At 35.3% G+C, this 13,112-nt stretch overlaps 1 protein-coding gene across 8 annotated transcripts in view; it reads left to right on the top strand.

The window, feature by feature from the left end:
- Trpgamma (Transient receptor potential cation channel gamma) overlaps positions 1-13,112 on the top strand; it is a 663,689-nt gene that overhangs the window by 321,992 nt on the left and 328,585 nt on the right. For all 8 annotated transcript variants that reach the window (XM_069842256.1, XM_069842254.1, XM_069842252.1 and 5 more), the window contains one exon: positions 10,078-10,208. In XM_069842256.1, the coding sequence (XP_069698357.1) occupies positions 10,078-10,208 (131 nt within the window). The remainder of the gene's footprint in view (positions 1-10,077; positions 10,209-13,112) is intronic.

Genomic DNA, 13,112 nt, shown 5'->3' with positions numbered 1-13,112 from the left:
CAAATTCTAGCGCATTAATTAATAATAGATCCCTATTAGAAACAACAACAACCAAATTTCTTGGCTTAAAAATCGATAATGTATTAAATTGGAAAAATCATATTAAAGAAATTACCCCCAAACTAAATTCAGCTTGTTTTGCTATTAGATCTATGCAAAAGATAGTAAATATCAATACCTTAAAAACAATATATTTTGCATACTTCCACTCTGTAATGAGTTTTAGAATAATATTCTGGGGAAATTCCACAGATAGTAACAATATATTTCTATTACAAAAAATAGTAATTAGAATAAGAGTAGGTGCCAAATCTAGGGAATCGTGTAGAACTATTTTCAAAAAACTACAAATAATGGCCATGGCTTGTCAGTATACCTTTCATTAATAATCTTCCTGGTATGTAATCGTGAAAAGTTTGTAACTAATTCAACAGTTCATAGCATAAATACACGTCAAAAAATGACTTTCATATTCCATCGGCAAGACTATCGTGCTATCAAAAAGGGGTGCCATAGATGGCAGTAAAAATTTTTAATAGCCTCCCTATCGAAATAAAAAATGAAACTCAAAACATAAAATTATTTAGGGCCAAATTAAAGAAGTACCTAATTTCCCACGCCTTCTATTCTGTAGGTGAATTCATGACATTCAATAACACTTCATGAAATTGATACTAAAACTATGTGTTGTACTAGTAGATTATATTGTAAATCTCGTCTGTATATATTTCATCTAGACTGTGACTATACATTAAGATTTTATAATAGTATTAAGTTTTTTGACTTGTTCCATATTCTAGCTGTAAGCATGTATGAATACCATGGAATGTTAATAAATACAATACAATACAATATGCCATTAAGAAAATCCAGGATAACAGACAGGGTTTGGAACTGAACGGGTTACATCAGCTGCTCGTCTATGCGGATGACGTGAATATGTTAGGAGAAAATTCACATACGATTAGGGAGAAAAAGGGGATTTTACTTGAAGCAAGTAAATGGATAGGTTTAGAGGTAAATCCCGAAAAGACAAAGTATATGATTATGTCTCGTGACCAGAACATGGTAAAAATGGAAATATAAAAATTGCAAATTTATCCTTTGAAGAGGTGGAAAAATTAAAATGTCTTGGAGCAACAGTGACAAATATAGGCTAAATGATACTCGGGAGGAAATTAAACGCAGAATAAATATGGGAAATGTCTGTTATTATTCGGGTGAGAAGCTTTTGTCATCCAGTCTGCTCTCGAAAAAATCTGTAAGTTAGAATTATAAAATACTGTAGTTATATTACCGGTTGTTCTGTGTGGTTGTAAAATTTGGACTCTCATTTTGGGAATAAGGTTCTTAGGAAATTATTTTGAAGGATGTAGTTACAGGAGAATGGAGAAAGTTACTCAACGCATAACTGCACGCATTGTATTTTTCACCTGACATAATTAGAAACATTAAATCCAGACGTTTGAGGTGGACAGGGGATGTAGCACGTATGGGCGAATCCAGAAATGCATGTACGAGTAGAATGTGATTTGGTAGACCGAAGGGAAAGAGACTTTTTGGGATGCCGAGACGTACATGAGAGGATAATATTAAATGGATTTGAGGGAGATAGGATTTGATGGTAGGGACTGGATTAATCTAGCTCAGGATAGGGACCGATGGCGGGCTTATGTGAGGGCGGCAATGAAGCTTTGGGTTCTTTAAAAGCCATTTGTAAATACAGAAGTAATATTATTATTATTATTATTATTATTATTATTATTATTATCATTATTATTATTATTATTATCATTATTATTATTATTATTATTATTATTATTATTATTATTATTATTATTATTACTACTACAACTACTACTTACAAATGGCTTTTAAAGAACCCGGAGGTTCATTGACTCCCTCACATAAGCCCGCCATCGGTCCCCATCCTGAGCAAGATTAATCTAGTCCCTACCATCATATCTCACCTCCTTCAAATCTATTGAAATATTATCCTTCTATCTATGTTTCGGCCTCCCCGAAGGTATTTTTCCCTCAGGTCTTCTAACTATACCCAGGCAACATTCAAACATAGCGCTTCAGTTCTCGAGTAGCGCATGATCTCATAGTTGCACGCTCACAAACTGATAACGAGAGGCGTGACAGAGGTACGCCATTTTACACTTTATGATTGACCTTAAATACCGTAACGTGCTAGGAATAGAGCAATGCTATATAGTACTATCTATAATAATTAGTAAACCATGCTTTACAGGTGCAGATCTGTAGGCTAGTCTTCGAGAGTTTTAAGACAAATGACTTAATCTCCACTCCAGTAAGACCGGCAGGAGCACTTGCTTTGTCTGCACTTCGAAATGTTTGTTGTCGGGCTTTGAGGATAAACAGACAAAGAAAGATGTTGTACTCTTTCCAAGAGAATATGTGATTGATTGATGGATTGATTGATTGATTGATGGATGGATGGATTGATTGATGGATTGATTGATGGATGGATGGATTGATTGATTGATGGATTGATCGATTGATGGATTGATTGATTGATGGATTGATTGATTGATTGATGGATTGATTGATTGATTGATTGATTGATGGATTGATTGATTGATTGATTGATAATTTACACTACTATACAAAGTATGTGGTTACGCGTCCAGGTTCTACGCACGTCTACACTTACTGCAACGTGAGCGCGCTGAATTCTTTGATGTTACGCAGAAAAACCGACAAGCGATGGAATGCAGCGCGCCCCGGTCCGTAACGCTCAGTTACGGGCCGATGTTACGAAGTGCCGTCCAGATAGGAACGCAGCGCGGTTGTGGTACGAGATTCGGTTGCAAGTCCTAATGCGGTTTAATAATGAATACCAAACACGAATTGTCTTACTACTTATTGCATCCTTTTGTAATCTAGAGCGGAAAAATCTTTGGAATTCGAGGGCGCAATAACCTTCCCCTTCTCCTGTCGCCGCCACTTTCACAAACCATCGCTTTGCAGTAAAACCTATGAACTACGCTGCTCCGGAGGAATCTTAAATAAAACTTGGTAAGTCAGTCTTCTGGTCGTTAATTGGTTTATTGTTGAAAGTAGTAAAGCGTGAGCAGAAAACGAAAATCAAATCGGAGAGTTAATTTGTAGTATCCCTGTATGTAGTATTTTGATGGAGGGAACTTTATGACATTGCACTCCATTTTCCGTCTCTTGCATAAAGTAATGGAATCTTGAAAATGCAAAATTGTCTGTGGTATACTACTGAAACGTGGGCGTACATGAAAAGGACTTCTCGAGTGAAAATGTAATAAGAAATGTGAAGGTAGGTGAGGTTGTCGCTCCAAATATTTGATGAAGTACTCCCTCACATTCATCTCCATCAGTTGCACAGGTGACAGCAATCGTATTTATTTGGCTTCACGGGTTCCTACATATTTTGTAGAAAAAGTTCTGTTGACGTGACGATAAATTGTGAATAGTTTATAGCTAATACAGTTTTGTTAGCGTATGTTAATGTATGGATGGTCAAAATTTGTGGATAATATTTCACTACAGAGGCCCTTCATATCGAATAATTTCAAGGGAAATATTGTTCTAGGACCGGGTATCGAACACGGGATCTTAGACTGAGCGCGCCAATGTGTCGGCCAAAACTATAATGTATGCTGACGATACAACTTTTGTTATCACACATAATAATACTGCTGAGTTAGATTTTATGAAGCAAGTTGTATTTGCTGAAATAAGAAAGTGGTTTTCAATTAATGGATTTATTGTTAATGATGAAAAAACTCATGTGTTAAGTCTAAGTTTGAAACAAACCCAAAATAATGTGATAAATGAATCTGTAAAGATGCTGGGTATGTATTTGGATCCTAAACTAAGGTGGAATAGCCATGTCAGTTATGTATGTAAAAGAATTTCTAGAGTAACTTATCTCTTGAGAAGTATCATGTACAAGATTCCCAAACATTATTTAAAAGAAGTTTACTCTGCACTATTTGAAAGTGTTATTAGATATGGATTACTTTTATATGGAAATAGATCTGACCTTCCAAACATTCTGTTACTGCAGAAAAAGGCAGTTCGTATTCTAACAATGCCACCACCCAGACTATCATGTAGATCTCTTTTCAAAAATGAAAAGATTATGACAGTCTACAATCTATATATTTTTGAACTTTTAATGTATGTAAACAATAATATTACTAATTATACAAGTATAGTAGATCTGCATCGCTATGAAACAAGAAATAATGATCAATTAAACGTACCACATGTCAGGTTGCAAAAAACACAATCAAGATATGTAATTACTGCAATAAAAGTATGTAATAAGATACCTACAAATATAAAGGCACTTAATGAAACACAATTTAAATTTCAGATTAAGAGATGGCTACAAAATAATCCCTTTTATAATATAAATGCATTTTTTGAAAATGATGTAGTATTTTAGTTAAATTTTATTATTTTTTACTCTTTTAATATTTTAAATGTTGACACATTGTTCTTTATATTATCACATTGACGAGGCCTCTTGTATTCTTGTACCTTCAGGCAAATAAAGAATATGAATATATGAACGCTCTACAGACTGAGCTACCCAGGAACTGTACCAGACGCCGGCTCAATTATTCTCCTTACGTCCACATACCTCAAGTGGGTTGACAGGACGTCAGAGACCAGCACTGAGTGCATGGGTATTGGTTACAGAAAGGGAACTCATTTCTCTTAATTAGACAAAGCGGTTAGAGTTTGTGGCAAGCTGGAGCTTAGAGGGCTTGAACTAATGGCGCTCATGCTGTCAATGAGTCGATCCACGTGAAATTAAGATGCTAGCCAGCAAACTCGCAGACTCTATCGCTTCCTCGGCCGTGATCGATTTCCATTGTATGCCCTGCGGGTCATTATGACCCAGATTTTCAGACCTCATCAAGTTAACATTGTAAGTTCACGGTCTACTGAACTTTGCGACTTGAGGAGGTAAGTTCAATAGAAATACTTCTCGTTTCCATTCCCCGTACCAGAGCTAATAAAGGTTATAGGTAAAGACATTGAAAAGTAGCTGACTTGCTTGGAAACTTACTTTCAATGATCTTTGCAACTTTTCACTAATAATAATAATAATAATAATAATAATAATAATAATAATAATAATATATAAATATGGAAATTGAAGTATGTAAAAGCATGTAATTACTTTATGAAGTATGTTATTTAATGTACCGATGTACAGGGACATCACTTTATTTTTACCAACATTTTTAACATTAACCTGGCTATACTCGGAAACACTGTTGCCCCCTTCCATTACAGGAGTTTGGTGTTACTAGTGCAATATGTAAACAAATCATTTTACTAGCTATAGGAGGTGAGAAAAGTAGTGTATACATGTATGTTACAGAGAAATACAGTATTACGATTTTCAGTTTGATCATTACTTTTACAGTATTTTATCAAAAAACAGTAGAATAGTAACAATTTATTTTCACAAACTCAACTCTTCATGCGGTTATATTCATTATGTAATGTCTACTTTATTCAGCATATTACTAACCTAATTTATTCCTGAGAATTTTGTGAGCACTTCCGTAAGAAACCCCAATTTCTACACCTAACTTCTTGACCGACTTATTAGGACCTCGCTGCATCCTTTCTCTAGCATCTTCTGTCACCTTTGTTGGCCATATTACACTTTTCTTTCTTTCTGTACACTCTGTTGCTCTAAATTTAACTACCAGATTAATGACATTTCCACGAAAATATTCCGTAATGATATAATCAGGAAATTGTGAAAAAAAAACTGTTGTTCACATTCGGTTATATTGTAATTCCAGTTTCCATTATCGTCCTTCATACCTACAAACAGTAAAACAAAACTCTTGTTTAAATAATGCTGTTAAGTACCGTACCATATTATAGGGTACCGTACTTTCGGTAACACTAATCTTCACTTGTGCTCACTGTCAGTCCACACAGATAAATTCAGTTATGCTACACACGATACCTGTGTGAAAATAAACTTCAATAATATAAGCTCCTTTTTCTATGGAAAATACAACATATTTCTGAAACACACTGTACTCTCTACTCTTTATTTCACTGCTAGCAACAGCGGCCGTAAGTTTGCGTGACTGACGTTAGCAAGTGGGAGTCAAGTACATTTAGAAACGCAGGTACAATAAAAATTGAAGTAAAAATAAAATGATGTCCCTGTACATATGATATTTCCAATGCAGATATTCTGCGTCATCATACGATGAAAGAGTAATGGAACGGAGAAAAATTCTCTCCGGTGCCGGGATTTGAACCCTGGTTTTCAGCTCTACGTGCTGATGCTTTATCCACTAAGCCGCACCGGATACCCACCCCGGCGTCGGACAGAATCGTCTCAGTTTAAGTTCCAACTCTTGGGTTCCCTCTAGTGGCCGCCCTCTGCACTACGTCATAGATGTTAATGAACGTAGACTCAAATCCACACATGTGCTGAGGTGCACTCGTTATGAGTGACTAGTTGGCCGGGATCCGTTCCATTACTCTTTCATCGTATGATGACGCAGAATATCTGCATGGAAATATCATATGTACTTCGGTACATTAAATAATATATATGATATGCGTAAATCACTTCGTGATTTAAGACGGCGCTTATTCCGTCGGATCCCAGCCAACTAGTCACTCATAACGAGTGCACTTCAGCACATGTGTGGACTTCAGTCCTTCGTTCATAGACATCTATGACGTAGTGCAGAGGGCGACCACCAGAGGGAACCCAAGAGTTGGAACTTAAACTGAGACGATTCTGTCCGACGCCGGGGTGGGGTATCCGGTGTGGCTTAATGGATAAAGCATCAGCACGTAGAGCTGAAAACCCGGGTTCAAATCCCGGCGCCGGAGAGAATTTTTCTCCGTTCCATTACTTTTCATTGTACTTTATGAAGATTTTTAATTTTCGCTAATGCTAATTCTAATGTCCGTTAGTAAACAAAAGGAGCAATTGTAAAGTCGATTCAAAAGTTAAACGAGATCTTAATAGGGTGTAATATTAAATTACTTGTCTTAAATCATTCTAAAACTACGGTTGTACCAATTTCGTAACATCTGTTGGTATGAAATCTCCTGATTCGCTCTTGTCTATAAAAATTCATACATCCGTTTGTTCTTCTAATAGTTGTAACTGCCCTATTCTAAATTAATCTCCTCAAGTTAAAGATCTCTGTCCGCGACTTTGTTTTCATTCTGTTTAGTCAGTCGTTCCCTGCAGTACGTAAACATTCAGTGGTCAGCAGTTTACAGAATATTTGAAAATGGCACTTTCTACAGCACGCTATATTTTGATCAAAGAGTACAATATTATTCTAATTATTCTGTGCTCTTTGGTTTGTTCTTCTGTGGTTACTAGGCAACCAGAATCGTAAAATGACAGTCGATACGAACAGCTGTTAGAGGCGCGGCCATTTTTTCTCTATATACAACACTTAAACCAACGAGTTATATTATATAACTCGTTGGTTTAAACAAGGGGTTTAGTGTATATAACTACTGCAAAGCAATTCCCATGTATAGTTACACACTGTTTAAATATTCACCGCTTATGCATGGTTTATTAGTAACGTTTTCTATCTCAAATCTGCATACGTTTCGTATAAAAACTACACACGGTTTATTAGTAACGTTTTCTATCTCAAATCTGCATAAGTTTCCTATAAAAACTACACACGGTTTATTAGTAAGACTGTAGCTGTCTAGATTCTAGAGAAATCGTGATTTAAATCAGTAAAACGAAGGTCTTTTGCCTAAAACTTTTTGAGTTTAAAATTTAAAAACAGCATTTTACAATAAATGATCCAGCTCTTACAATAGACTCAGTAATTGGCATTGACATTTAACAATTCAAATTAACCAATAAAGTGATTTTATAGGCTACTGTATAAATTTACGGTAAAGACGATGAAACGAAAGTAGATTAATTTTAGCTGCCCACGAAATATAAACGAAAGAAGCGTCACATATTGGGAACTTCCTGAGTAAGTTCAGCGTAGATTGGATCTTAATGAAATGTCCTAAAATAAATGGGACACAGTTTTTCTGACGATATCTCGCTTTTCGAGTCAATGATTCCATCTCTTATGGCCAGTTTGTCCAAGTAATGTTTAATTTTGCTTAACGAATGTTAAATTAACAGTCTGTTTATTTTTAACGCTTTGTTAATGTATTTTCCATTGTTCAACATAATTTTATTTAAGATAACCAACAATTAAGTATAACGTCTGTTAGCACTATTTTAACTACTCAGCGGCAGTTGGTAATGATTCTACACATGTAAGACAATTTTTGATTGGCTAAAATTAATCTTTAAATTCTATATTATAGAGTGAGTCCTGAAACTTGCATAAAATGACAACCTGTTATAGTAGTAATACAATGTTAAAATTGAAATATACCGTCTATACGGATATTGTATTACAACTTGCTTATCGGATAAATCATACAACATGAAATTACTGTTATAGTAGGCCACGCTCCATAAACAAACAGTTGACAAATGAAAGTTGTAGGTGACGTGCTGAATAATAATTACAAAGTAAGGGTATATTTCCTCATTGCTATTATGGATACCAAATATGAAAGAAATAAAATAACACTGATGTATTTAAACAGTCCAAAGTATTTTTTAAATGTTATATTACCAGTCATATGCTAGCATTCCCTACAGAGAGACACAAAATATAAATTTCGTAACTTCTGTTCGAACAGCTTTGGAGATATCGGCCATATTTAACTAACTGTTAAACGAGTGAACTGCCCGAAATCCTACATTTAAAATTAACAAACTGCTAACAATCTGTTAAACCAAAGTGGTGTTGAAAACATATAATTTTGTGCGAGATCGTGCGTATTTGCTTGTTTTCCGCACAGAACCAATACGCGGTAAGTGTGAAATACCACATTCAGTATTCCCAACGTAACACGCATAACAATTTCCCTCTTCTTACCGCTTAAGCGCGACATTCATTTTACTGCTTTAGGCTTTTAACATATTATTTTTAGAGACGTTTAACATAGTAATAATTATAAATTGGAAACTTACCACTGCAATTTCACCTAAATTGCAATGTTAATTATTGTTTTTAAATATTTCCAAAAATTAAGTAAAGTCTACTACTCCACGAAAACTTATTGCATTCCTGATACAAGTAGCATTAAGGAAGCCGTGAAAAAATCAACATTCCAGATGCCGATGTTATTACTGCAATATGTTATATAAATAATATTGTTAAAATATTAAAATGAAAAAATAAATCATTACATAACCTTACCGTTTGTTTTAAGTTCGCATTTACAGACTGGGGAAAAAAAAAGACAGACGTATATCACGGCCTGCTGGAGTATAGTAAACTCAGAAAACATGTTATAGCAACAATGTTGAAGAAAGATATTTTGCTTTTCCGAAGTTGCCGTCATTAAACAGAAACCAACATGGAGATTCCATTGCAACTAATTAGAAATTCGTCTTTCAGGTATGTAATAAACGATCTTCTCACAAAATAATGTACGATACATGAGCGGTATGTTTGTTTTCATGTTCTCGGAAATTAAAAAAGCTCAACTACGTTTCGCTTTTTCAATATTTTCCTCGGACATGAAAACGTCAACATACCGCTCTTGTAACGTATATTACTTTTATTAATTAACAAACTGTTTAGAGTTTAACAGTCGTTAAATTTTCTAACAATACTTGGAAAAACCGGCCACAAATGTTACATTATGATTCCAAGCAGCGAACTTCCACTGCGCAGTCTCTAGGAAGTCGTTTCTTGGCCCATCAGGCGTAGGCAGCGCAATATCTCCGGCTGCCTATGAATTAATGGTTCTCTGTCCAGATGATGTACAGTTAGCGCAGCCACTGACCAGAAGATAGTTCTACCGGTAGCCCATTAATCATGTGCGATGGTGTTGACTGTTACTGCCACCTCTCGGTCACTGGAGAATATCAGTGGCGTGCGAGGTACCTTAGTGCTTGAAGAGTTAGACCACTTGTTACAGCGATGCAGGGTAGTGAATTCTGGTCTCTTTCCGCAGAGGCACAGCATCCACGGGATGATGGAGGAGGAGAACGTCATCCGCCCCCATCAAGAGATGGCGCAGCTCTCGCTGGACGAGAAGAAGTTCCTACTTGCCGTGGAGCGCGGTGACGTCGCTTCCACCAGACGGTAAGTTCTGTCTTATTTAATTCTGGAACCAGCAGCACAATGTTCCATGTTAATATAAGAATATATTTCTAACTAATTGCTGGAAATGAAGTGATTTTGTTGTTGATGGTATAGATGTTGCTTGCTGCTGTTTCCAATGATGTTTGTTACAGTAAAATTATTTTTTATTCATTTTTAAGGGGAGAGGATGGTATTTTTTGGTGGAAAATGAGTAAATTTTCAAAAAAAAAATATTCTTTAAAATACTCTGTGATAGGTGTGGAATGCATAGCATAACATTTTATGGGTATTTGTGCCCTTATCGGATGTTGAGTCGCCATTTTTAAACTTCCTGCATTATGGATTTTTAAATCACTCGCCCACTTTTATTGTTCTTTCCGGTAAATTAAATTTTCCAAAAAAAAAAAATTTTTTTCTTTAAAATACTCTTTCATATGTGTGGAATGCATTGCATAACATTTTGTGGGTATCTGTGCCCTTATCGGATGTTGAGTCGCCATTTTTAAACTTCCTGCGTTATGGATTTTTAAATCACTCGGCCACTTTTATTGTTGTTTCTGGTAAATTAAATTTTCAAAAAAAAAAAGTGTTTCTTCAAAATACCCTTTGATATGTGTGTGGAATGCATAGCATAGGGGAGAGCCGGGTAGTATCGGACAGTGCGTTTCTTTCATCTACCACCATATGGTAGTACCTGAATGACATGGTTGCGTTTCTCTATGCGACATCACAGAAACGTAACCATGTCAATCAGGTACTATCATCGTGTGGTAGATGGAAGAAACTCACTGTCCGATATTACCCTATGTCCGATACTACCCGACTCTCCCCTAACATTTTGTGGGTATTTGTGACCTTATCGGATGTTGAGTCGCCATTTTTAAACTTCCTGCATTATGGATTTTTAAATCACTCGCCCACTTTTATTGTTGTTTCCGGTAAATTAAATTAAAAAAATGTTTTCTTTAAAATACCCTTTGATATGTGTGGAATGCATTGCATAACATTTTGTGGGTATTTGTGCCCTTATCGGATGTTGAGACGTCATTTTTAAACTTTCTGCGCTATGGATTTTTAAATCACACGCCCGCTTTTATCGGTTTCCAGTAACTTCATTTTTTTTATACATTGCCAGGCAAAAATAGATATAATTTCTGAACTATTAAAGATACATCCATGAAATTTAGAACACACATTCTTTAGACTATTAGAAAACGTTTCTCTGTAACAGAATTTTGTTAATTGATTTCATTTTCAAATACGTCCGTTTGTTTGCAAGAAAGGAAATCAGAAAATTATTATTAAATTTTAATTGTTTATTTCACAAACGTAGGGACTAATATCAAAATTCTGTTACAGACAGTTTGTAGAACATGCTTTTGCAAATACATTGCAGAAAATTGTTTGAATCTATCTTTAAAAACGGTTTAGATATATCGGTTTTAGTACAATCCTGCATTGGGTATTTTTTTTTAATTTGGGCCCCCAAATAATTTTTTTCAAAATATTTTATTTGGTTGAGTTGCCACAGCTATGAGCTCTCTACATACAAAAAAAAAATTTACACCAAATAGGAAAAAAAGTTAAAATAATACTATCCTCTCCCCTTAAGTGTGTGTCAAGCACACAACTTGTTTGTTGAAATAGGGTTTCTATGCCTCTGGAGATTCAATAATAATACAGCAAGATGAGGTTGCAATATTTAATAAAATGTTACTTAAGTGTGATTTACTTCAAGTTCTTTATAGTATTAATTTTTATTCGGGCGCTTGAGATTACATTGAAGAGTTGTTTCTTCGCAAGTATGAAACACTTTCTTGTCTTTGACGATTTTCAGTTAATTTAATTAATTTGTGAGGTAGTCGTACGTGTAAATATTATTTCACCTCTACTGAGCCGTGCTGTTGAGTTTTCATAAACCCTTGTTAGGCGATTGAGTTTCGTTGTTGTGCGATACGAAAGATCGTTAAATATGCCTCTTCAATTATCCCTTGTGACGAAACAAAGTTATGAGAGCATCATAAAACGCCGCGAACTGTGTAAGCAATTAACTAGCACTCACTACCGGGGCAGCAGGCGAGACAGCTGAGATGCTTCAATAACAACCCAGTTTCAATGGCTACATCACTTGACCTTCAAGGTGAGCAGATCTTTACATTACAACATTCTGTACATCTGTGAACTCGTAATTCGGAATGAACACAACTATAGTCCCGTCGCTATTTCCGGTAGCCAATTACGTTGCAGGTCGGCTACATTTAAACGTGTGCGTCTTGTCATTCGCTGCTGATGATGTTATGCTCTTCCTAGGGCTCGTTAAATGAGGCGCTGACATGGGAAAGGTAGTAACTGCCGAAAACAACATTTTTCAGGGGAAGCAAAAAACTAATTTGTGAACACTTTCTCAGTTACATTATTACAGAAATTGCTTTAAATGAAAGGCATACACTCATGTTTGTGTTACATATGAAATTTGAAAAGTCTGGCACAGATTTATCAACAGTAATCTCACTAGAGGTTTTGATTTATCTAGAGAAAATCAAAACTCGAGTGGGATTTAATTGACTATTACACGATTAGAAGAAAGTATATAAATATTAGAAGTAACAAAGTACTCCAATACAATAAAATATTAATTGGCTTACGAAAATACAACTGTCTTCAAATGTATTATTGTACCATCTCAACATTACGCTAGATGGCAGTAGTGTTTTATGATTATGTTTTCTTGTTACCGGTATCAGTTGTGCCAACTATGGAATCATCATTGAACTCTGTGGACTGTTACTAGTCAAGAAGGCTTTCTTGATTCAGTTTAATTTTTATTAAAACATTTGCATTTCACTTCAATCACCCGGATCCCAGTAATTAACGTCATTTGACAGATGATTTTCAATAAATCTT

Source organism: Periplaneta americana, chromosome 12 (genome assembly GCF_040183065.1).
Source record: "Periplaneta americana isolate PAMFEO1 chromosome 12, P.americana_PAMFEO1_priV1, whole genome shotgun sequence".
Lineage (NCBI taxonomy): Eukaryota > Metazoa > Arthropoda > Insecta > Blattodea > Blattidae > Periplaneta > Periplaneta americana.
This window is presented reverse-complemented; position numbering and strand designations above follow the sequence as displayed.